A 27,185-nucleotide genomic window follows, 5' to 3' on the forward strand; every position below is an offset into this window, starting at 1 on the left:
ACAGATGCTGGCTGGGTGACTCTACATAATCTACACTGTTTTTATAAAGCATGGCTGGACCATTGAACTATACAGGTTGTATAAACATGTACGGCTTTTTACCAATCTGCACCAGGTGCAGCCATGACAGTTATATGAATATCATAGGATGTTGTACAGAAAGACATGAATCACATATTGTTGTACTGTTTATTTTGCATTATCAGTGTGTTTATAAAAATATGAGAATAATTTTACAAATGGAACTAGGGGTATTCTGCTCACTCATAACATTTTATGTGTTGCTGCCCATGCAGAGACTAACAATTCCTTTCATACTTCTATTCAGCCCCCTTCCCCTAGTTTTGAGCTGCTGCTTTCTGCTAAAGACACAAAAACTGTGTCTGAGCTGTTCAGCCTGTCTCTGCTCTCAGCCCCCTCCTTCCCACTGCCTACCAAGATGGCTGATGTAAATATCATAGGGAGTTCATCAGCAACTTGACCTGAGATTAACCCTAGCATTACAAAGAAGCTAAAAAGTTGCAGATAAAGCCTGCTAGGGACTTGTTTACATCAGCCGTCTCTGAAGGGAGGGGGAGAAGAGGAAGGCAGAGAGAGCAGCTCTCGCAGTTTTTTTTTTTTTTTTTTTTTGCAGAAAGCATTAGCATAGATAATAACAAGTATGGAATGAATTGTTAGTCCCACCATGGGCAGCAACATATGAAAAGTTATGTTTGAGTGGAATACCCCTTTAAATATGGTGTTATGATTCCAATGAGGTTCCAATAAATTAACATTCTATACATAAAACATCATATACAATAAAACAGCATTGTAGTTCTGTATGTGGAATTGTATCAACAGTACATGTTTTTACAGAAAAGCGTAAAAGAAAGACGCTGTCCGGACGCTCATCTTTGCTATAAGCTGGATCCAAGGATTGACTGGTTAATAGTGATGTCTATTTTTATTTGCATAATTTCATATTATTTTTTAACCATTTTTGTATATGACACAGAGTCCTGCTCATATGTCCATGTTCTTGGCTATATAGCAGCATTATCTTGAGTTGCTAAATCCCATTACTTAGCTTGTCATCCTTTTCATCCAACTGGAACTCTAAATTTGTCTCTCCATTAAGTGACTCTGGTTTATTTTCTTCATTATCATTATCTGTCTTGTTTTTAGAAAGATACAAGATCAGACGGTATCCTAAGAGAAAGGTTAAAATTCATGTTAGATGACAACTGTTTGTATAAAAGTTTGCATAAAAGTCCTGCACATATCAGTAGTAGTGTATGCTGTAGACTGAAGCCAAGCAACATATTCCACGTTATAGTGCTTTAAATGTGCTTTATCTCTTTATTGTTTTTCTCGTGTCTCACATCTATTATCTGCAGAATGTCCCCTATATGTTTTAGAATGTAAACAGAAAGGTATTCAGACATACTGTATACTGCAGCATGACCATAAGGTTCAATAGACCAAACCTAGTCTCTTTGTGACTACGCCTGCTTCAGGCTATGTTCACACAACATAATATTTAAGCAAGGAAAGGACGCTGATTGCAATGGAAAAAGCCTCCGTTCTTTACTGCAGGGGCGGAATTGCATTAAAGTCAATGCAATGCCGCCCGCTGTGTTCACACATTATTATGTTAATGCCTGTTCTTTAGAACAGGCGTTAAAATAATGTACCTGCCTATTATTTCCAGATGCTGTTTAATGAACAGCGTCCAGAAATAATAGCTACTCATACAATGTTTGTAGATACAGGAATGAACTGCAGATTCCCATAATGCAATAACGTAGTGAAACAGGCTAGAATAAAGAAGCACGGCTGCTGTCAGAGGTCTGTGTGGTTACGTGACAGCAATGAGAAGGGGTGTGTGTTGAGCACGGACCAATCAGGAAGTGAGAATCACAGAGCTGTGCAGGAGGACAGTGACAGAAACTTTTCTATACAGCAGTGTGTATAGCTGAATGTAAGTGCAGGCACATTATAACAGTAGTGTGTATAGATAAGTGTGAGTGCAGGCCCATTATAGCAGCAGTGTGTATAGCTAAGTGTAAGTGCAGGTACATTATAACAGCAGTGTGTATACCTGAGTGTAAGTGCAGGCACATTATAGCAGCAGTGTGTATAGCTGAGTTTAAGTGCAGACACATTATAGCAGAAATGGAGAGGATGGGAAGCACCAGGGCTGACAGAGACTGCAAGGAGCATGAGGGAATAAGCCAGGCATGTGTGGGCACATAAATGCAGCACTCTCTGACCAGGGAGAGCAGGGTTACAGCTATGAAGAAATTACCTACACAGTCCTGTCCCCTGATGCAAGCCCCAGCCTGAAGTGGATCTGCTATCATTTGGAAGGTGAAAGAGACTTCCTGGGTCAGAGTACAGTGCTGTAGACCCCGCTATGCAGACCATGCCCCTCCTCCACTTCCCTCCCACCCAGTACAGGGAGCTCTTAAACCAAAGCAATGCTCTTAAACTATGTTACAATTTTGAAAAACTGTGAGCTCTTCTTGCAAAACTTTCAATCCAAGGTACTCTTAAACCAAGGTACCACTGTATATAATATGTAATATAAAAGATGTAAGATACAAGAAACTGTACACAGGGCAATACCACCTTAGGCCTCTTCAAAGTAGACACCTTGGGACCTAACACAGTGATTTTAGTTTTGGGAAATGCCACGGAAAATGAGCAGACTGTGACCTTCTCCCTGGTGTACCCCTGCTGTCATCCCAGCTCGCTTGATGGACGGGCAGGGGGCAGCGCAGGTCCGCTGGGATAACTAAGCATGCACCTCATAGCGAATGCTCCGGGGTAATTAGAGGCGGGGCTTATATTAAGTACACCGGTCTTAAATTATGTCCCCCTATATGTAGATTCTTATCCATCTTTGATGGTTTTGTGCCATATTTGAAATGTTCGAGCTGTGGCTGGTATAATGCGGTCACTATGACTAGCACTTGTTTTAGTGGTAAATAAAAATCAACATGTTATGAATCAGAATTTCCATAAAAAAGAATGATTTCTTAGGACAATAACCTAAATGTAGTGCTGTGGACTCACGTAATACAGTGTGACTGCATTCACAAGTGTCAGATTGTATTGCGGAAATTTCTGTAACTGTCCCATTTGTCAGAATGGTATTCTCTGAAAACTATTGATGGAATTTATCAATCACACACCTGGGGGGGGGGGGGGGGGTGGGAGATTTATCAACCTGGTGTAAAGTAGAATTGGCTTAGTTGCCCCTAGCAACCAATCAGATTCCACCTTTTATTCCTCACAGAATCTTTGGAAAATGAAAGGTGGAATCTGATTGGTTGCTAGGGGAACTGAGCCAATTCTATTTTACACCATGTTTGATAAATCTCCCCCCTGGTGTACCCCAGGGAAAAGGTACAGATTTTTGTACAAAACACATAAGGCCTCCTCCCACACCTGGTAGCAGGCGTAAATCTAAACCTGCTCAAGGGCAGGCATAGATTTCTGTGCCTGCCGTGCAACAGTCACAGATCCTCTGGATTTACTAAAAAGTGTGCAATCCGGCATGAGGCATGGGGGTTAGGGATTCAAGTACAACAGTCTTAATAAATTCCCCCCAAATGTTCTTGCAAAAAACCATTTATATAAAAGCCACTGATTTGTAGCCTCAGAAATGTATGCTGCTGTGTGTGAATCCACTGCGATACCTTTCAGTAGTGCTATTCATAGACTGTAATTGCCAGTAGGGCCCTCATTCCTCTTGTTTTAGTAATTAGTATGTGATTCTGTAATGTCTGCCTGTTTATGTGCCCCAGAATTGTAAAGTGCTGCGGAATTTGTTGCAGCTTTAAATAAACCTTATTATTCAAATGGTGCAATAGTTAGATCATTATAAGTGCATTATGAAGCTACTTGAACTTCCCGCTATATGAAAAGAGACTCACCTAACAGTAGTAATGCAGCAAACAGAATCTGGAAAATGCTGTAGATAAGTGGAAAGGTGAACATCAAGCTAAGCTGCTCTGGAGTAAAGGAAAGTTGGACAATTGTGGTACAAAGTTGAGTATTTTGCATCCCTGTTTCTAATGAGACTGTTCGACATCTAAATACAGGACACAAAAATTGTTTTTAGTAATCTATATTAAATTTTATCAACTCAATTTAATGCCTATTATCAAAATGTTTTCAATGTTTCTTGTGCAAAACTGTAGATTTAAGGTTTTCCTAGGCAACCTTAGCTTTAATGAGGAAGAATATGTGTAAGCCTATTTAACACCTAGAGGGAGATTTATCAAACTGGTGTAAAGTAGAATTGTCTTAGTTGCCCCTAGCAACCAATCAGATACCAGCTTTCATTCCTTACAGATTTTTTGAAAAAGGAAAGCTGGTATCTGATTGGTTGCTAGGGGCAGCTAAGACAATTCTACTTTACACCAGATTGATAAATCTCCCCCATAGTATTTTCTGGTAAAACACAATGTTATTTATCACGCTTTTAGCATAATATATATATATGTTACAAACAATGCTTTTTTGCTGCAATTTTTCTTCACTTTAGCCGTGGTTTTAAATAGTTTTTCCCCCCAAAATGCAGTATCCACATTGGCATTTTTTATGCAGATTGTTTTTTTCCCCTAAATAGAGATGTACCCAACAGAAACAGCACTGTTTGCTTCAAGTGATATTGTCACCTCCCTACTCTATGTTTTGTTCTCCGCACCATCCACAAGTATAGATGCTGCATAGTCAATATTTACCTGTATAACACTTGTCTGTGTCTTTTTTCTGTTCTAAAATTGCTTCATTTTAATCAGCGGACAGTGGCACCTAGAGGGGCTTCATGACCGTTGAGCCCTCTCTCCTATTAGGACAGTGTTATTTAGGCCAGTTGAATAAACAACAACAGAAGGTGCAACAGCAACCCACAGGTGCAAGGGCTTACCGTATATACTCCTCCCAGCGTACACACGATAAACACCTGCTCTGTAGATATTAAAAAGTTAGGATCTTAGCAAACTATTTGATCAAACAGAGTTTACCATGTTGCCATGTTAAGGTGTCCTCAGAGACATGGTCCCTACTCTAGCATTTTCACACTAGAAATGGCCTCTCCTGGGCTGAATAAGCCTACAACTGGGCAGATGGGAGCCAAATGATCTCTTTTTATAGCACCCTTGGGACATGGGTGGAGTGCAAGCCAAAATGAGATGCCACACACCCCACATTCAGCAGAAAAAAAGGAAAAATTGGCAGCACATCTATGGTTGCACGCTGCTTGTGGCTTAAGTACAGACAAAAAACAGAAGGTGCAACAGCAACCCACAGGTGCAAGGGCTTACCGTATATATTTCTCCCAGTGTACACACAATAAACCTTAACGTTGGTGACATGGTACACTCTGATCAAATAGTTTGCTAAGATCCTCACTTTTTAATATCTACAGAGCAGGTGTTTATCGAGTGTACACTGGGAGGAGTATATACGGTAAGCCCTTGCATCTGTGGGTTGCTGTTGCACCTTCTGTTTTTTTTGGTCTGTTTTTAAGCCACAAGCAGCGTGCAACCTGCAGTGTGAACAGAGTTGATTAGATGTGCTGCCAATTTTTTCTTTTTTTCTATTTAGGCCAGTTGAGCTCCATCTCCTGAGGGCCATCTGCCATGAAGTCCTATCTAGATGACACTGGCCACAGATAAAATGAAGTGATTTTAGAGCAGAAAGAAGCCACAGACAAGTGTTATACAAGTATATATTGAATGTGCAGGATCTAAACTTGTGGATGGTGCGGAGAACCACACATAAAAAAAGAGGATGACAACATCACCATAGGGCTATGTTCACACTTAGTATTTTTGCTCAGTATTTTGGTCAGTATTTTGCAACCAAAACCAGAAGTGGATAGAAAACACAGAAAGGCTATGTTCACACACTGTTGAAATTGAGTGGATGGCCGCCATTTAATGGAAAATAATGTCTGTTTTTTAAAACAAAATTTTTAAATTTTAAAACAACCGCTGTTATTTTGAAAAACAGACATTATTTTCCATTAAATGGCAGCCATCAACTCAATTTTTAACAGTGTGTGAACATAGCCTTTCTGTGTTTTCTATCCACTTCTGGTTTTGGTTGCAAAATACTGACCAAAATACTCTGTGTGAACATAGCCTAAAGCTGTGTATATGACTGGAGATGTATACACATCGCCGGTCACTTACACAATAGTTTTCGTGGTGCCCTAGCTATTAATGGACAGTGACTTTAGTGAAACAGACTGGAGTCCCTTCTCATTGTGCTGTACAGTAAGCCAGAGATGCTTTAGGCATTGCCAGCAAACTGTCTGTGGACTTGTTGGGCTTGACGCTCTGAGTTTTAAGTCATGGCCTCGAAAACACACCCTAATACACCCCCTGCCAAAAATGCAGTGGCAAACTAAAAAAAATAAACTACATTTTTAAAATATTTTTATTGCATTTTTGAGTTAATAACATAGATAAAACTTTTGGCATACATACCTGCTCCACGACTGATTGGATATATAAGCCAACACAAAGCCAAAAAGAAAACCAGCAGCTGGAAATATTGTTCCTAAAATCCACAATTTCGGGGCAATGTCCCATGAACCTCTGTATAGAACTCCTCCTACTACAGCTATAACTACGATAAGGATTCCTCCGGTAATAGATCCTATCTGCAAAAGAAACAACAGTATTTAGTTTGATCCTGCAAAGATTTCAGTGATTAGGAGGAGCTGGGTATGATAATAAAGGGTAACACAGAATATACTACCGACATGTATGCTCTTTTTGGGCGATACAACTATATGAAATAAACAAATGCTTATTTAGTGTATGGATCAGGGATAATTGAAATCACTCAGGGTCAGCGAGGAAGTGTTTGTCACAGAAGATTTTTTTTTTTTTCAATGACATGACTGAGCTTATAAAAGTGGTTATCCCAATCGCCATGCTTATAAAGTGAGCAATAATATTAATATTAAACTGTATGGTCCTACGTGCCGATTGTTCGGGTTCGTACGAATGTGAACTTCGGCGCTGTTCAATCATTTCTATTTAGCACTAGAACTAACATGACTTTATAGAATCTGTCTCCTGCAGTGAAGAAAAAGATGGGGAGAGAAGTGCTTAGCCAAGCACTTCTCCCTACGTGTTCTAGTGATGGTGACTAATGAAAACTTTTGGCATATCTATGACATTACAAGTTTTATTTAATGTCAGTGACACATGTTGCATTTTTTAAATATGAACTAATGGCCCCGCCTCGGCTGCTGAATGGCAGAGCTGCCTTGAGACGTCACGTCTCATGCAGCAGCTCTGACCAGGAAGCGGCCGCAAGACGGGAGTACCGGGCGGCGCGATCCGGGCACCGGCACTGGAACGGGGGAGGTAAGTGACCTCGGGCTTCAATTTCCACCCCCTCCCTGGCGATCCATAAAAATACCCCCCTAGCCCGGAGTACACCTTTAAAGGGTCCCTGCTAGCTCTGTACCTTAGATCTACACAACTTTTTATATCTTTGCTTCCCATAACAGCTCTTTATAATAACACTCTTTTGTTTTACAACATAAAGAGGTACACCGTTAACAAAAAATGTTTTTACATCAAATAGTGTCAGAAAGTTATAAAGATTTGTAAATGATTTCTATTTAAAATGTCAAGTCCTGCAGGAATTGGTGTGTTCTTTCCAGTCTGACATTGAGCTCTATGCTGCCACCTCTGTCCATGATAGGAACTGTCCAGAGAGGTTTTTTATGGGGATTTACTACTGCCCTGGACAGTTCCTTTCACTGACGGAGGTGGAAGCAGAGAGCACAATGTCAGACTGGAAAGAATACATGACCTCCTGCAGGACAAACAGTAGCTGATAAGTACTGGAAGAGTTGAGATTTTTTAATAGAAGTGAATTTCTGTCACCAGTTAATTTGAAAACTTTTTTTTCTCTGGAGTATTCCTTTAACCTCTTAGGGACATATGACGTACCCGTACGTCATATGTCCCCGAGAGGTGTTCAGAGCGGTGAACCGCCGCGGCCCCGGCTGCCGCGTGTAGCCAAGGGCCGCGGGTATTAGCGGGCACGGTTCAATCGCCGTGCCCGCTAATACAGTAATCAGATGCAGCTGTCAAAAATGACAGCAGCGTCCGATTACCGGCTGCAGCACTTCCCTAATGTCTAGTGGCCGAGGTCTCCGCCAAAATGGCGCTGAACCCGGCTCGGCACTCGGATGCTTTTGGCTGCAGCAGCCGAAAGCATCCGAGTGCCGATCTCATTGATCTTTGCTGTATAACTATACAGCAAAGATCTCAATGAGAGATCAAGCCCCAGGGGGGCTTCTAGTATAAGTGTAAAAAAAAAAAAAAGTTTTTTTTAGTAAAAAGCCCCCTTTCCTAATAAAAGTCTGAATCACCCCCCTTTTCCCATGTTTTACATAAAGGTAAATAAATAAATATGTTTGGTATCGCCGCGTACATAATCGCCCAAAATAATAATTTATCACATTCCTGATCTCGCACGGTAAACGGCTTAAGCGCAAAAAAAATCCCAAAGTGCAAAATTGCGCATTTTTGGTCGCATCAAATCCAGAAAAAATTTTATAAAAAGCGATCAAAAAGTCGTATATGCGCAATCAAGGTACCGATAGAAAGAACACATCATGGCGCAAAAAAATGACACCGCACACAGCCCCATAGACCAAAGCATAAAAGCGCTATAAGCCTGGGAATGGAGCGATTTTAAGGTACATATATTTGTTAACAATGGTTTGAATTTTTTACAGGCCATCAGATAAAAGAAAAGTTATACATGATATATATTGTTGTAATCGTAAAGACTTGAGGAACATGCATAACAAGTCAGTTTTACCCCAGGGCGAATGGCCTAAAAACAAAAAACCCCTAAATTTAAAAAAAATGCGCTTTTTGTTAAATTTCACCTCACTTTGAATTTTTTCCTGGTTTCGCAGTGTACTTTATGCAAAAATTCAACCAGTTATTGCAAAGTACAATTAGTGAAGCAAAAAAATAAGGACTCATGTGGGTCTCTAGGTGGAAAAATGCAAGTGCTATGGCCTTTTAAACACAAGGAGGAAAAAACGAAAACGCAAAAAACGAAAATTGGCTCCGTCCTTAAGGGGTTAAAGTCAGAGAGCTAGTGCTGCGCTCTATTGGCTCACCTTCTTTCGGCCTTGCTCAATATGACTGTATTATGCTGGTGCAAGTGCTATGGGACTTGAGTTCAGAGACTATGGCCTGTTTTAAGTTCACTCAAACTTTATTATGGTCCCGAAAAGGAGGGCTCTAATGGAGAGTGAATGCAAAACATACATGGCCACTGCATGTTAGGGCCCTATTACACACACACACACACACACACACATTATCTGACAGATTTTGTAAGCGAAAGCCAGAAATGCATTTGAAAATAGGAGAAATCTCAGTCTTTCCTTTATGACATGTTCTCTGATTATTATTATTATACAGGTGACAGGGGTAACAAACAAGAGCATTACATGATCAAAACACATTACATGAAGGCAGATGACAGACTGATACATGGGGAAGAGGACCCTGCCCGCGAGGGCTTACAATCTATAAGGTACTGGGAGAGAAACAGGAGGTAAAGTGCAGCCCTTCAAGTGTGATGCAGAGTTATTGTAGGTTGTAGCCTTGTTTGAAGAGATGGGTTTTCAGGTTACTTCTGAAGCACTTGATGGTGGATGAGAGCCGGATGTGTCGGGGTAGTGAGTTCCAGAGTATGGGGGAGGCTCGGGCAAAGTCTTGGAGGCGGTTGTGCGAGGTAAACAAGGGGGGAGTGCACACTGGAGGATCGAAGGTTGCGTGAGGGACGGTAGCGGGATATCTGGTCGGAGATGTACGGAGGGGACAGGTTGTGGATGGCCATGTATGTCATAGTCAATAATTTAAAGTGAATACGTCAGGCAATGGGGAGCCAGTGGAGGGATTGGCAGAGGGGATAGGCAGAGGCAAAGCGAGAGGAAAAGTGCATTAGTCGGACGGCAGAGTTAAGGATAGACTGGAGGGGAGCAAGGGAGTTAGAAGGAAGGCCAGAGAGGAGGATGTTACAATAGTCCAAGCGGGAAATAATGAGAGCATTGACCAGCAGTTTGGTGGAGTCAGGGGTGAGAAAAGAGCGAATTCTGGAAATGTTTTTGAGGTGAAAGCGGCAGGAGGTGGTCAGGGCCTGAATATGCGGTTTAAAAGACAGGGCCGAATCAAAGGTGACCCTAAGGCAGCGGACTTGGGGGACAGGGGATAGAGTGCAGTCATTGATAGTGATTATCAGATTAGACGGCAGGGTAGAGCGGGATGGGGGAAAAATGATAAGTTCTGTTTAGTCCATGTTGAGTTTTAGAAAGCGGGAAGAGAAGATGGAAGATATGGCCGGCAGACACTCTGGAATTCTGGATAGCAAAGAGGTGACATTCGGGCCAGAGAGGTAGATCTGAGTGTCAGTGTAGAGGTGGTACCTGAAGCCGTGGGATTCTATGATATGTCCCAGGCCAGAGGTATAGATGGAGAAGAGAAGAGGCCCAAGTACAGAGCCATGGGGAACACCAACTGTGAGCGGACGAGGAGAGGAGGTGGTGTGAGAATGGGAGACACTAAAAGTGCGGTTGGAGAGGTAAGAGGAGATCCAGGAGAGGGCTGAGCAAGTGATGCCAAGGGATGAGAGAATTTGTAAGAGGAGAGAATGGACGACTGTGTCGAAGGCAGAAGATAGGTCAAGGAGAAGGAGCACAGAATATTGGCGTGAGGTTTTGGCAGTTAGCAGGTCATTGGCCACTTTGGTTAAGGCAGTTTCTGTGGAGTGGTAGGGGAGGAAGCCAGATTGCAGGGAGTCAAAAAGCGAGTTGGATGCAAGGTGGGAGGCTAGTTCATAGTAGACATGCTGTTCTAGGAGTTTTGAGGCAAAAGGGAGAAGCGAGATGGGGCAGTAGCTGGATAAGGAAGTAGGGTCAAGGGATGGCTTTTTAAGGATGGGTGTTATGGTTGCATGTTTGTATGGAGATGGGAAGATTCCAGAAGTTAGTGATAGGTTAAAGAGATGTCTTAGTGCTGGGACAAGTGCTGAGGAGAGGTTGGGTATAAGGTGGGATGGGATTGGGTCAAGTGCGCAGGTGGTGAGATGTGATGTGGAGAGTAGTTTGGAGAGATGTTCTTCAGTGATGGTGGAGAGGTGATCTAGTGGGGAAGAGCACTGGACGGGCATAAGGGGGAGCTGAGGGGACTGTAAGGGGAAGCTTACTATGATGTCATCGATTTTATGCTTGAAGAATGTGGCAAAGTCCTCAGCAGAGATGAGAGATGTGGGGGGTGGCAGTGGGGGGCGGAGAAGAGAGTTGAAGGTGTTAAACAGTTGCCTAGGATCGTGAGATAAGGAAGATATGAGGGAAGTAAAGTAGTCCTGTTTAGCAGAGCTGAGGGCAGATTTGAAATCAAGGAGTGTTGCCTGCTAGCCTGTTCCTGGCTTTGGCTGCAAAAATCTGCCAGATAATCTGTCAGATATCTGTTGGTATGATAGGGCCCTTACTATACCACAGATGACGTGTATGACAAATGCATCAATGAAAAGACTAAAGGGAGAATTATTACACTTAAAGTAAGATTCTCCATGTTGCCCAGAGTAACCAATCACAGCCCAACTTTTATTTTACCAGAGCAATATGAGAAACTAGAAAATGTACCCGGAGCTGCCCTAGTATAAAGTGTCAGTGTGTTAATTAGATTTATTCTAAGGTGCCAAGGAGGCCAATCTATGTCCTTGTTTTTTTTGTTTAAGGGAAAATCGCCAGTAGCCCTATATGCCCCTATATACAGTTCTGTACTGTTTATGTAAATTGTAGCTTATGCACATTAGAAATAAACTAAAAACATCAAACATCTGTCCTGTATACCTGTAGTGTATAGTTGGGGTGGGGGGTGGGGGACTGTATACCTGTAGCATATAGTTGAGGGGGTCCTGTATACCTGTAGTGTGTATTTGGGGGGCTGTATACCTGTAGTGTATAGTTGAGGGGGTCCTGTATACCTGTTGTGTATATTTGGGGGGGGGAGGCTGTATACCTGTAGTGTATAGTTGAGGGAGGTCCTGTATACCAGTAGTGTATAATTGGGGGGGGGGGGCTGTATACCTGTACTGTATAGTTGGGGGTCCTGTATACCTGTAATATATAGTTGGTGAAGGTGCTGCATTCCTGTAATGTATAGTTGGTGGAGGACTTCTATACCTGTAGTTTATAGTTTGAGGGTCCTGGATACCTGTACAAAATGCTTCTCAAAACATCACTAGAAACAACTTTAGAAAACTGCAGGCATTTTTACTTGCAGAATTTGATGCAGATTTACGCCACGTTCACACATCGTATCTTTTATATTAATCACAGCTAATGTTGCCAATTTGCAACAACGGCCGTGATTAATACAAAAGATACATTGCATTGAAGTCAGAGGAACACGTAGTATACACTCCGACCAGGATTCCTATTGGCCATATGAAAAACGGACATGTTTAAACAGCGGCTGCACAGACCTGTCAGTTCACACAATGCCGCACTCTCCATTGTGTGCAATGGTGAGTGGGGATGGGGGTGCACACGGGTGCGCCCCCATCCCAATTCAACATAAATTAAGTTCATCTGGCCGCTACTGCACTGATCTTCACTGACACCGGCCGTTCTGTGACACGGCCGGGTCACAGAATGGCCTGTTTCATGTGTTGTGAGAACGTGTGATAATAGCCTACTACTACTAATACTAATATTACTATTACTACTACTACTGCTACTACTTTATTGCACATGCAATGCCTTGATTTTTGTTAGATGGGGCAATCAAAGTTATTTGTGAGCTGTAAAGTTTGAGTAATATTTTAAAAAAATCTCTTACTCACCTTAAGGATTTTCTTGGCTACTCTTGGCCATTTGTAATTAACACAAATTCCAACTCCAACTGGCACAACTAGAGACACTAAAGCAATACCTGCAAGAAAGAACAAAGTCAGTTTATTATACAATATTTAGGAATCTTCGATGTAACTAGCCTAATAACATGTAAACTGCATGGGTCTTGTCTTTTTTGCCCTGCTTTGTTGCCCTATGATCAGTGAGAAAATAAAAAATTCAAAGGTGTAAAAACATTTTACAGGCAGCCGTCCACGGTGTCAAGCTGAAGAGACCTTGACCTTGAATATCTGAAAAAAAAGGTTGAGCTCCATCCTGTCAAGATGTTTATGCAGTAAAAGAACTGTATTTTATTAATTTATATAACAAGTGTCAAACAGCGGCCCTCCAGCTATTACAAAACTACAATTCCCATTGTGCCTGGACAGCTAAAGCTTTGGCTGTCCAGGCATGATGGGAATTGTCATTTTGCAACAGCTGGAGGGCTGTATGATTTACATGAATTATGTTTGTCTATAATTTTCACTTATACAACAATTATGGCCACATTTTCTTTGAAATATCTTGGCAACAGAAAATGTAGTGAAGGCGGCACTCACCAGTAGCGGTTAAAAGATGCTTTATTGGGACAGAAAAGGCATCAGCAAAAGGTGCTCAGCTCACTAACACTACATATACATATGTCACTTTTAAGCTGCTGCTCACACACTGGTCCCACCCACAGCTCAGGGCAGTGGCCGTCGCTCTTTAATTTTTGTGGAAAGCATCTTTTGCTGATGCCTTTTCTGTCCCTTTCTTACTGCTTGAGAAAGGCTGCTCCTATAGCCGAAACGTTGCACTGGTGTGATTAAAGTGAAGATTTTTTGGATGTGCAGTCTCCTCTACATTTCTTTGGATTTCTGTCCCAATAAAGACTCTTTTAACCGATACTGGTGAGTGCCGCCTTCACTATATTTTCTATTGCCAAGATATTGCTGGACTTGTTTAAGCAGAGCACTATGAGTGGTCGAGTGTTATTACATATGGGAGTGGTCTTCGTGTGGGTTCCTGTGCTGAGACGGTGCCGACAGTTTTCCTTTTGTAACTATATGATTTTCTTTGAAATCAGTGCAGAAACCAAGGTAATTCTTAAAACGACTCTGTACCCACAATCTGCCCCCCCCCCAAACCACTTGTACCTTCGGATAGCTGCTTTTAATCCAAGATCTGTCCTTGGGTCCGTTTGGCAGGTGATGCAGTTATTGTTATTACTGCAGGGGGTGACAGGTTCCCTTCAATGATCCAGCCCATGTGCCGAGCTGACACAGCTGAGGAATAGGAGACAATCTGCCTGGAGCATTCCTAATGATAAGAAGGGCAGAGAGGAGGGACAGAGAGGGTGTGGCAGCCTAATGCATACACAATCTAGGACACGGCCGTTGGGCACAGGGCTGCAAGTTTAAAAGTTGTTTTTTTAGGACAATAACTGCATCACCTGCCAAACAGACCCCAGGACAGATCTTGGATTAAAAGCAGCTATCCGACAATACAAGTGGTTTGGGGAGGTCAGATTGTGTGTACAGAGTCGCTTTAAGGATCCGTTTCCTTGTTCTGTATAGTATATATGCACACTGACATTTTTGCCTGGTTCTCCTTCAGCTGTCATTCTTAAAGGAGCCAATGGAGGGCTTTTTAATTCATCTTTACTACATTCACATTAGAATTTAAGCACCTGTCAGGGAGTCCTGGGGTCCAGGAAGATGGCAGCCCCTTCTCTCGACTCGCAACCCCTGTCCCTGCCTACTTGCCCCCCTGGGCTAAACCCCAGGGCAGCAACTGGACGACAGTCCCTAGCCTAACTAGGGATACAGGGCGGTAGACAGAATACACAGACAGGTATACAAGAACAGGTCAGACAGTCCGAGTCGGCAACAGGAGGTAACGTCAAAATCCAAATCAGTAAGCAAAGGGTAAACAGAGTCCAATCCAAGGTCGAGCACAAGAGGTAACGTAGTACAGAGGGGTGAGGCAGAGGAAAAGTCCAGGTCCAATTCCAAATCCAAGTGTCAAATAACAAACAGTATAAAGGATACGCTGGTGTAGCTGGAGACCAAACATACACTGGCAACTTCTGATAGAAATGGCCAGACTAAATGCTGCAGGAACTCCCGCCCCACCCCTGATAGGAGCAAGGAGTCTGACTGCAGTGGTGCAGACCAATAGCAGCCAGGGAGCCCTCCCTGTGTTCTAAATGGAGCAAGCCTCAGGAGCAATGCAACACCTGAAGGCTTAACCCCACAAGCACCAGAGAGGAATCGGGAGAAGCATGAAGCCGGGTGTCGGCTCCCTGGCAGCACAGGAAGAAGTGTGTGAATCAGGTCAGAGAGATAGAGCGTCGGCTGGTTCTTCCAGCCGAATTCACACACAGGGAACGAAATCTAACGGCACCATTACAGTTCCCTTATGAAGAGTAAGCAAAATATATCACCAGGCTGTCAAACAGATGGATGACTTTGGAGAAGAAAATTGAGATGGTGCAATATGCCTAAGCTTGTAACATTTCCAGATGAGTCATTTCTTTCTTAAAGTTAAAAAATCTGTACAGTTTGCTGTACAGTTTGCTTAATGTGCATTAATAATTATATCTGATATTATATTATGCCAAATAAATGACTTACCAATACTGTCATAAGGAATAACAATGGCACTAGAATCAACCCATCTTTTAGTGTAGAGGAAGAGACAGAGTGGCATCATGCCCAATGCAAGGAGTGTGGAACAAGTCGTCATGCTTATACTGCAAAACAAATCAATATTCAGTTATAGTTAACATACATAATATCTGTTAAAACCAAATGTATAATAACAGCCAGAACACAGAGCAAAAACACATGGAGAAAATCAGATTTTATACTAAAGGCTGGTAAAGCAATGCATTGGCCTTTATCATTGTTTGTATTCAGCTGCCATAATGATACATGGGGAGTGTGAGTTAATGTATTTTTATATACTGTATAACTTCAAACATATTTAAAATATAATGGGAGGGGGTTCCGTCACACTGGGGGCGGGTAGGCCCGCCTCAGGTGCTTGAGGCTAGGACAGTGCCTGGGAATAGTAAATGTAGGAGACAGCACTTCTTGTGAAAAACTTCTTGATTTTTTTCCACTTTTTCCAGTGCTGTCTCAGTTTGATTTTTTAAGTGCCTGGGAATAGACCGGCGCCAGTCTATTGATGGTACATTTGCTCTAAAGTATTACCTTTGTGTAATTTGGCTGCTTCTTTATTTTAGCAAAGAAAACTTTTTTATTTGTTCACAGTGTCACATTGTCTATGACACTGCCACTGCCTGTCTTGCATTTTTGCCTCACAATGCACCCCCTACCTTCTTACTGACTGACAAGCAGGTCTCACACAGGTCTGCTGATATCCCATGTAGTCACTCTGGAATATGTGCTTGACACACATGAGTTTGCACTGACATGCTGAATGCTAGAGGAGTGCATCAGCAACTCCTCTCCACATGCCATGTATACTAATGTACTGTGTAAATCATTCTCCAGTAGTCTATGTAGCCTGTTTAGTACATGTTCAGCCAAATGATGTCATGGAATTCAAGAGTGGAGTATGTGATTGGCCAGAGAAGTAAGGGGAAGAAAATCCCTGCATGTGTACTACTTTGAAACAGCCCAGCTCTGGTCCAGTCCCAGTCACTCTGAAGGCCACTCTTCTGTCTCTGATCTTATGGAAGCACAGAACCAAATTTGGGGCTACATTGTATTTTCTTACTGAATTGAATTAAAATGTATGCCATATAATGCAAAACTTCAAGTGCTCATTATGTTTTATCAACATACCCCCAAAACCCTTTTTTTATAAAACCAAGTCAAATGTTTTACCTTTATTATGTTTTTGTAGATAAATATGTGACTCTTCAGACATTGTGCTAAACTAAGCTGATCTCCTGCTGTAACTACCCAGAGCTGTAGTTTATCCCCTTGGGTAGTTTAACCTATTACATGCAGCTGTCAAATCAAGACAGTGGCATGTAATGGGTTTTGATTGTGTAAGTCTGTGATACTTACTAGAGATGAGCAAACCTCAAGCATGCTCGAGTCGATCCGAACCCGAACTTTTGGCATTTGATTAGCAGTGGCTGCTGAAGTTGGATAAAGCCCTAAGACTATGTGGAAAACATGGATATAGTCATTGGCTGTATCCATTTTTTCCAGACAACCTTAGAGCTTTATCCAAGTTCAGCAGCCCCAGCTAATCAAATGCTGAACATTCGGGTTCCGATCAACTCGAACCCAAACCCGGTTTGCTCATCTCTAATTCTTACCGATCGGAAGTCCACAGGCAATGTCCTGGCTTCCGAACTTCTAAGTCTCGGGGGTCTTCTGAAGGCCCCTGGGCCTGCCATGGATATGCTTCTACACAGAAATGCCAGACATGGCTGTATATATTGCCTGTCAGCATAATGCACTACAGTGGTAGTGAAGTTGGTCAATGTATACTAATGTAAAGGTAAAATAAAGGGCAATAAAAGATAACAGAATAACTCCCCCATATAATAAAACTACACTGTATTCCTCTTACAGAATAAACTAATACATCAAACATTACAAAATAAAAAAAAACTGTGCAAGTTTGGTATTGCCACGTCTGTAATGACACAAGCTGTACAACTACTGTATACCATTATTTATACCACATGGTGCACGCTGTAAAAAAAAAAACAAAAAAACACAGCACAAGAATTGCTGTATTTTGTCAATCCGCCTCATTAAAAAACAGTCATATTTATGTAAAATTTGGAATCAACCAAAACTATTCATCTCCTGGGAAAAAAATATTCCAATACCAGCTGCTGAGCAATTTCAGTTTTTCTATTGTCTAACTACTGGGTGCAAAAATATTTTTACTTTATGTCTTTTTATCTGATGTTATATAATAATTTACCAGAACTTGCTTTTTTGATGGTCAGACTAGCATAGCAGGCTACGCACTTTGAGGCTGGGTTCACACTACGTATATTTCAGTCAGTATTGTGGTCCTCATATTACAACCAAAACCAGATCGGATTAAAAACACAGAAAGGATCTGTCCACACAATGTTGAAATTGAGTGGATGGCTGCCATATAACAGTAAATAACTGCCATTATTTCAATATAACAGCCGTTGTTTTAAAATAACAGCAAATATTTGCCATTAAATGGCGGCCATCCACTCAATTTCAACATTATGTGAACAGATCCTTTCTGTGTTTTTAACCCCTTCAAGACCAAGCCTATTTGCACCTAAAAGACCAGGCTCATTTTTCAAAATCTGACCTGTCTCACTTTATGCTCTTATAGCTCAGTGACGCTTTAACGTATGCTAGCGATTCTGAGATTGTTTTTTCAGCACATATGGCACTTTATATTAGTGGCAAAATTTGGTCACTACTTTGTGTGTTTTTTGTGAAAAACATCAAAAAATCATGAAAAATTGAAAAAAATTGCATTTTATGAACTTTGAAATTCTCTGCTTCTAAAAAAGAAAGTCGTATCACATAAATTAGTTACTAAGTCACATTACCGATATGTCCTATTTATTCTGGCTTCATTTCATCAACATATTTTACTTTTTTAGGGTGTTACGAGGCTTAGAAATTTATAAGCAAATTACCACATTTTCTTGAAAGTTTCCAAAACTGATTTTTTTAGGGACCAGTTCTTTTCTTAAGTTGATTTAGGAGGCTTGTATACTGAAAACCCCCATAAGTGACCCCATTTTGGAAACTAGACACCTTAAAGAATTAATCTAGGGGTATAATGAGCATTTTAACCCTACAGGGGCTGGAGGAAAGTATTCATTATTAGGCCGTAAAAAAATGAAAAATTAAAATTTTCCAATAATATATACGTTTAGATTAAAGTTTTTCATTTTCAAAAGGAACATGAGAGAAAAAGCACCCCAAAATTTGTAATGCAGGTTTTCTTGAGTACTACGGTACCCCATATGTGGGCATAAACCACTGTATGGGCACACAGCGGGGCTCAGAAGGAAGGGAGCGCCAATTAGCTTTTCCATTGCAGATTTTGCTGAAGAAGTTTCCGAGCGCCAGGTGCATTTGCAGAGCCCCTGTAGTGTCAGCAGAGAGAAAACCCCCCATAAGTTGCCCCATTTTGGAAAGTACACCTCTCAAAGAAATTATCTTGGGGTAGAATGAGCATTTTGACCCCACAGGTGTTAGAGGAAAGTATTCAAAATTAGACAGTAAAAATGAAAAACTCTGTGGGCATAAACCACTGCATGGGCACACAGCAGGGCTCAGAAGGAAAGGAGCGCCAATTAGCTTTTTCAATGCAGATTTTGCTGAAGAAGTTTCTGAGCACCAGGTGTGTTTGCAGTGCCCCTGTAGCGGAGTAAAATCTCACCATAAGTCACCCCATTTTGGAAAGTGCACCCCTCAAAGAATTCATCTTGGTGTGTGGTGAGCATTTTGACCCCACAGGTATTAGAGGAAAGTATTCAAAAGTAGACAGTAAAAATGAAAAACTCGAATTTTTCCAATAATATGTTCCTTTAGTTTAAAATTTCTCAATTTCAAGAGGAACAGGAGAGAAAATTCACCCCAAAATCTGTAATGCAGGTTCTTCTGAGTAGAACGGTACCCCAAATGTGGGTATAAACCACTGGGCACACATCAGGGCTCAGAAGGGGAGCGCCAATTAGCATTTTCTCTGCAGATTTTTCTGAAGAAGTTTCTGAGCACCAGGTGCGTTTGCAGCGCCCCTGTAATGTCTACAGAACAGAACCCCCTCAAAAGTCACCCCATTTCGGAAAGTACACCCCTCAAAGAATTCATCTTGAGGTAGGATGAGCATTTTGGCCCCACAGGTATTAGAGGAAGGTATTCAAAATTGGCCAGTAAAAATTAAAAACTTGAATTTTTCCAATAATATGTTGGTTTAGTTTGAAATTTCTAAATTTCACAAGGAATAGGAGAAAAAAATGTACCCCAAAATCTGTAACGCAGGTTCTCCTGAGTACAACGGTACCCCATATGTGGGCATAAACCACTGTATGGGCACACAGCAGGGCTCAGAAGGGAAGGAGCGCCAATTAGCTGGAGCAAAACCGCAGCTAGTAATAGTTATTAGAATAGCGCAGTTACTAAAATAAAATAAAAACATTAGATTACAGGTAATGTGGGGTGGTTACGGACAGTCTGGGGTGGTTACGGTCAACATGGGGTGGTCACAGGCAACTTGCTGTGGTTACATCAACCTGGGGTGGTTACAGGCAACCTGGGGTGGTTAGAGGCAACCTGGGGTGGTTACAGGCAACGTGGGGTGGATACGGACAACCTGCTGTGGTTACAGACAATCTGGTGTGGTTACAGGTAACCTGCTGTGGTTAGAGGCAACGTGGGGTGGTTAAGGACAATCTGGGGTGGTTCTGGACAATCTGGGGTGGTTACGGACAATCTGGGATGGTTACGGACAATCTGGGGTGGTTACAGGCAACCTGCGGTGATTATGGCAACCTGGGGTGGTTACAGGCAACCTGGGGTGGTTACGGGCAACGTGGGGTGGACAATCTAGGGTTGTTACAGGCAACCTGCTGTGGTTACAGGCAACCTGGGGTGGTTACAGGCAACCTGGGGTGAATACGGACAATCTGCTGTGGTTACAGACAATCTAGGGTGGTTACAGGCAACCTGCTGTGGTTACGGGCAACGTGGGGTGGTTACGGACAATCTGGGGTGGTTACGGACAATCTGGGGTGGTTACGGACAATCTGGAATGGTTACGGACAATCTGGGGTGGTTACAGACAATCTGGGGTGGTTACAGACAATCTGGGGTGGATACAGGCAACCTGCTGTGGTTACGGATAAACTAAAGTGCTATTACGTGCGGTGGTCATAGGCGACGTGCGGTGGTCAGAGGCGACGTACGGTGGTCATAGGCCAGGTGCGGTGGTCAGAGGCGACGTGCGGTGTTCAGAGGCGACGTGCGGTGGTCATAGGCGACGTGCGGTGGTCATAGGCGATGTGCGGTGTTCAGAGGCAAGGTGCGGTGGTAGGAGGCAAGGTGCGGTGGTCAGATGCAAGGTGCGGTGGTCAGAGGCGACGTGCGGTGGTCATAGGCGAGGTGCGGTGGTCATAGGCGAGGTGCGGTGGTCAGAGGCGACGTGTGGTGGTCAGAGGCGACGTGCGGTGGTCAGAGGCGACGTGCGGTGGTCAGAGGCCACCTGCGGTGGTTGCGTGCAATCTGGGGGGTTACATGTAATCTGCCATGATTACGGGCAACCTGGGGGGGTTACAGACAATCTAGAATTGTTACGGATAGACTGAAGTGCTTATAGGTAATCTGGGGTGGGTACATGTAATTTGGGGTGGTTACAGGCAATCTGGGGTGATTACGGACAATCTGGAAGGGGTCACTGGCAACGTGCGGTGGTTACGGGCAACGTGCGGTGGTTACGGGTAATCTGGGGGGTTACAGGCAATCAGACGTGATTACGGACAATCTGGGGTGGTTACGGGCAACGTGCGGTGGTTACGGGCAACCTGCGGTGGTTACGGGTAATCTGGGGGGGTTAGGGGTAATTTGGGAGTAAACTGCAATTATTACTATAATAAAAAGTGTGTTTTATTTTTTTGTGTGTTTGTCACTTTTTGTACTTTATACATTCATTTTCACTGTATTTCTATGATTACTGTGATATTTTCTAGCACAGTAATTATAGTTCAGTGACAGAGACCAAATTGGTCTCTGTCACTTAAAATTTTCAGAGTTGGCTGGTTGTGGAGCGCATGCGCACTTCATAACCAGCCAGGACGCCGAAGAGAAAGGAGCTACAGGAGCAGGTAATGTATTAAGGGGTAGGGGGGGTGACAGGGGGGGTGGGGGGCGACTTGGGGGACATCACTTTTTATCCCCTGTCACCAATCATTCATGGTGACAGTGGATAAAAACTGCCGGGCTCCACATGGCACAAGCGATCAGCGGTATATAGTATATACCGCTGATCGCTTGTACCGGGACCCCACAGGGGGGGTCCCGATGACTGCCCCATGCTCTCCACTACCTCCGGTGCCGGAGAGCATGGGGCTTTCATTCATTTTTACTTTAGATCACTGTGAACAGACATTAGTCTGTTCACAGTGATGGCGGCGGCCATCTTGGATCCGATGGCCGCCGCGGGAGGGGGGGTTAGTGACTGGGGCACTAGGGGGGCTGATCTGGGGTCTGATTTTACTTATTTCATCTCCCCCACCGTGGATTCACGGTGGGGGGAGATGAAATACAGCGGCGTTTCGGCGGTCACTAAGGGGTTAATGGGGGTCAGCTGCGGGATCGCAGCTGATCCTCATTATCTCCGGTGCTGTACTCAGATGAGAGCGGGATTGCTGTCCCTGCAGCGATCCCACTCTCATCACAAAGCCCCTGTCAGTCAGGAACGTATATATACATTCCTACTGCACGGGGCATGTGCAATAGGAACGTATATACAGATTGCTGACGTGAAGGGGTTAATCCACTCCTGGTTTTGGTTGCAATATGAGGACCACAATACTGACTGAAATATACGTAGTGTGAACCCAGCCTAAAAAATAAAAAAAAAAGGAAATCTGACCGACACATGATGAATCCTTTATTAAATATACCCATTAGTTAGTTAATTGGGGGAAAATGTATATTAATAGATCTTTCTTATCTGCCATGGATCTCGTAAAAATAGAAACCACAATGCCACACACCATGGCTTTGGTTTTCTTTTCAGAGCTTTTTCTAGAGTAGAATGTATTTTAGGGCGTTATTAGTGCTGTATTAGGAATGTAAGTGGAAAAAATATAAAAGGAATATAAATGCTTTGGCTTCGGAGCAATGAGGATCTATCTATCAATCTATCTATCTATCAATCTAACTATTATCTATCTATCTATCTATCTATCTATCTATCTATCTATCTATCTATCTATCTATCTAGAGCAGAGTAACAGACGCACGTCCAGATCCAGAGCGGTGGGTGCTGTGCAGTGAAAGTCCTATGGCATAGGATCCCCAATGTAGAAACGGCAAGAGACTGCAGCACACCGAAGTAAAGGTGAATAGTGTTTATTCCATCATCAAGGTACATACAACGTTTCGATTCAATCCAGAATCATTATCAAGCATGCTTGATAATGATTCTGGATTGAATCGAAACGTTGTATGTACCTTGATGATGGAATAAACACTATTCACCTTTACTTCGGTGTGCTGCAGTCTCTTGCCGTTTCTATCTATCTATCTATCTATCTATCGATCTAGAGAGTTTGTATCTTGGAACAGCACTACCAGATGACTCGATGTGGGTGCCAGCGGGTAGCCGAGACCACGACTCCACCTTGAATATATTGTAGAAATACCCACAGCACTCCAAATTGGCAAAAGCAAACGTGATTTATTGCATAGTGAAACAGCACAACAATGTCAGAAGCGACGTTTCAACGACCTCCATCGTCTTTTTCAAGCGTGACAACACATCAAACAGCAGATCTTCTTATACAGGTGAGTGAATTAGTGGCAAACAGTGATTGGTGCATAAGTGCACTTGATTAGGGTTTGACAAGCAAACATAATATGTTTCTAAATCATTACATGTGACTACAAAGTACAAAAATTCATGTACAAGTGTTCAAGTGTAGTGAAAGAAGCTTGGGCCAGACGGCGAAGCATCCATAAAGTTCATAAGTAAGTCCATAAGAGTCTCTTAGTTATTTAGGTCATTGCAGCGGTTACGGCTCACCACCGGTTGAGATAGAGCTTGAACTTCGGCAGTTGTGCGCATGACCTCGCTAGATGGAAACTAGTAATACCCATCGTGCATGGGACTCTTGTGGAGATTGTGGGTAGTAGTAGCAGTGATGGAACTTAGGTACTTCATACAGCCATCTGCATGGCGGCATCACCCCGGATCACTACATGGTCCGGTACCACCGCCTTAGCATCTACGGCTGATTATTCCCATGTCCATCACTACATACACATAGTGTGAACAGTCACCACAGATTAATAAAGAAGCAATCATACCGGTACTTGGGACGGTTGTAGGAGAATTGCATCACCCCAGATCATACAATTGGTCCGGTACTGCATCCAATTTTTTAAGATATCTCAGTTGCTGCCTCGGTTCGTCTTTACTGCGGTGGGTGGTGAGTCTGTCCGCTGCAATCCAACATTCATGGTACATACGCTGGATCTTCTGCATATTAATTTTGATTTTGTATTACAGATAACAATATACCATGAATGTTGGATTGCAGCGGACAGACTCACCACCCACCGCAGTAAAGACGAACACTTGAACTCTTGTACATGAATTTTGTACTTTGTAGTCACATGTAATGATTTAGAAACATATTATGTTTGCTTGTTAAACCCTAATCACGTGCACTCATGCACCAATCACTGTTTGCCACTAATTCACTCACCTGTATAAGAAGATCTGCTGTTTGATGTGTTGTCACGCTTGAAAAAGACGACGGAGGTCGTTGAAACGTCGCTTCTGACATTGTTGTGCTGTTTCACTATGCAATAAATCACGTTTGCTTTTGCCAATTTGGAGTGCTGTGGGTATTTCTACAATATATCTATCTATCTCTCTATTCTTCTATTGAGAGAAAAATATGGCTTCTTTAAATAGGGAATAGTGTTAACTATATGTCGTTATGGAAGAGTTAACTGAGAAATTCCTAATATGAATGCAGTTTATATAATGCTGAAGGAAAAATTGTTCATTGCCTTTATCTAAAATGCTTCTTTGTTTTTTTTTTCGTATAGAATGTGAATATCTTTTTATACAAAGTTGAAAATGTGCATAATGTGGATTTAGCAATATTATAAGACACAATATAAATAAAATTCTGAATATGGCTGGTAAAAGAAGAGGGCAATTTAGAAGTGATATATTTTATCCTAAAACAAAAGGTCTCTGAGGATACAAACCCACACTCCGTATACGCAGCTTATTTACTGCTGCGATACGCAGCAAATACGCAACAAACACGCAACAAATACGCAGCAGATTAGATCTAAATAACTGGACACAGCATCAAATCTGCACCACCAAATCTGCTTCAAATCTGCTGCGTTTTTGCTGCGTATCTGCTGTGTATACGGTGTGTGGGTTTGTACCCTAACCCGGGTGCGTTCACACCTACGGGATCTGCAGCAGATTTGATGCTGTGTTCAGTTATTTAAATGATATCTGCTGCAGAAAATCAGCTGCAGATCCTGTAGGTGTGAACACACCATTAAGCTAGATTTGTCTTCCTTACTTAGAACTTGGAGAGCTAATGTCTATTGAAATCAAGGACACAACTTACTTAAATATTTCTATACAACAGCACAAGTATTATATAAAGGCTTGGAAAAATACAAAACAAGCTTGACGTCCATATATGTATCTTACCTTAAATCCATGTCTCCGTCTACCCAGTATGCCAGGATGTTGGAACCAGTTCCACCAGGACAACAACCCATAATTAAAACTACAACAGCTTGAACTGGATGAACGTCAAATGCTATAGCCAATATAAAAGCGGTAAGGGGCATTATCCCAAACTGGCACAGGAATCCTACTGCTATGCCCCAGGGGCGTTTTATGTGACCCCAGAATTTCTTTACCTCTACAGTGCAGCCCATTGAAAACATGACCAGCGCTAACATGACTGTAATGACAGTACTTAAAACTGTGTTTAGAATAGCATTGAAATTGTCATCGGGCAATACACAGGATGTTCCCTCACAAATGGTTGCCTTTTCAGGACATGTATCATTTTGGAGGAGAAGTTTGGAGGGTGAAAAAATACTGTAGCGTTCCATTCTGATTGTCAAAGAAAATGACTAATATGGGACTTTGTAAATCAGTACAATGTATGATCCATTGAGGTTTGTTCCTTCCATTTATCTATTTGCTTCTTCTGCTAAGCTTCCTATTTAAAGAGCCCCATGTGCAATAAAAAAGCTGTAAATAGGCCCAGTTCCAGTATCACCAATCATACTGTATGAAGTGTAAGACTCATACCATAAAGTTCCACAATTGTGCATTTTATCTTTATGGTTTAGGATTAGGTTTAACTATTTATTTAACAGCCCGTAATTATGTCATCTGTTCAGGTCTCTGACCTGCCTGGTACAGCTATATAGGCAGGAATCTCTTGTCTAGATGCCCACTTATTCTGAATGGAAGTTGTTCTCTGGGCTTTGTACTTGGTGGTATCAGAGGCTGCCAGCAATTGTAAAAGCATTTGGACATATATACATTATATGGACAAAACCATTTGAACAGCTGCAAGTCCGGCGAAAATTTTAATTAAAGTATTGTATTTCCCCCAAAAGTTATACAAATTACCAATATATACTTATTACGAGAAATGTACATAAAGTACTTTTTTCCCTGCACTTACTACTGCATCAAGGCTTCACTTCCTGGATAAAATGCTGATGTCACTACCCGACTCCCAGAGCTGTGCGGGCTGTGGCTGCTGGAGAGGATGATGGCAGGGGGACACTGAGGGATACAGGACACTGAGCATCCTTCTGCCATCATCCTCTCCAGCAGCCACAGCCCGCACAGCTCTGGGAGTTGTGACATCACCATTTTATCCAGCAACTGAAGTAGTAAGTGCAGGGAAAAAAGCACTTTATGTGCACCTCTGTAATAAGTGTATATTGTACAATACTTTAATTCAAGCTTTTGCTGGACTTCTCCTTTAAGACATTTCTGTGGGCCAGTTAAGTTCCTACACCCCAAACTTCCCTAACCATGCCTTTATGGACCTTGCTGTGTCATGCTGGACCAGAAAAGGGCATAACCTAAACCATTCCAACTAACTGGAAAGCAATTGTCCAAAATGTCTGCGGTAACTGTTTAACTGTGTAACTTATGGAGTTATTTTAACAACATAACTCATGCACTGTTTGTGCAAGTCCCATTAAAGTTGTGGTGACTGGGGAACCCTCAATCTGAAGATAGATCTCAGAGGTGGGATCTCAGAGATAGGTCTCAGAGGTGGGACCTGCATCTAGGGGCCACTTAGGATATATCCTGTGGATATGCAGCATTATATAAAAAAAAATCCTAATGCTGATAAATCCTTTAATGTTCCATTAATTTACCCCAGGACTGAGCAAGTATTCTGTTTTAATTTAAATAATAAATTTTTCATAATTTAATTTAAATAATTAATTAGTAATAATTATTAAATATTAATTCTGCCTTCCAGTTGCTTTTCTAGGGGACAATGTGATCA

At 42.3% G+C, this 27,185-nt stretch overlaps 1 protein-coding gene across 1 annotated transcript; it reads right to left on the reverse strand.

Annotated features, from left to right (window-relative positions):
* Window positions 1-175: 175 nt before the first annotated feature.
* LOC138792820 (ileal sodium/bile acid cotransporter-like) lies at window positions 176-25,859 on the reverse strand. Its single transcript, XM_069970750.1, has 6 exons — window positions 25,343-25,859; window positions 15,568-15,686; window positions 12,901-12,989; window positions 6,489-6,664; window positions 3,924-4,081; window positions 176-1,191 (listed from the first exon to the last, which is right to left on the reverse strand). The coding sequence occupies exons 1-6, from the start codon at window positions 25,753-25,755 to the stop codon at window positions 1,052-1,054; spliced, it is 1,095 nt and encodes a 364-aa protein (XP_069826851.1). The 5' UTR covers window positions 25,756-25,859; the 3' UTR covers window positions 176-1,051.
* Between the last annotated feature and the right edge of the window lie 1,326 nt (window positions 25,860-27,185).

This window comes from Dendropsophus ebraccatus, chromosome 5, assembly GCF_027789765.1.
Source record: "Dendropsophus ebraccatus isolate aDenEbr1 chromosome 5, aDenEbr1.pat, whole genome shotgun sequence".
NCBI lineage: Eukaryota > Metazoa > Chordata > Amphibia > Anura > Hylidae > Dendropsophus > Dendropsophus ebraccatus.

Bases quoted from the DNA above. Each gene is read 5' to 3' on its own strand.
- LOC138792820 (XM_069970750.1), bottom strand. From the start codon at position 25,755: ATGGAACGCTACAGTATTTTTTCACCCTCCAAACTTCTCCTCCAAAAT. The intron at 15,687-25,342 runs GTAAGATACATA...TTTGTTTTGCAG, and splicing joins GACGGAGACATGGATTTAAG to TATAAGCATGACGACTTGTT. The intron at 1,192-3,923 runs GTGAGTCTCTTT...CCTTTCTCTTAG, and splicing joins TGCTGCATTACTACTGTTAG to GATACCGTCTGATCTTGTAT.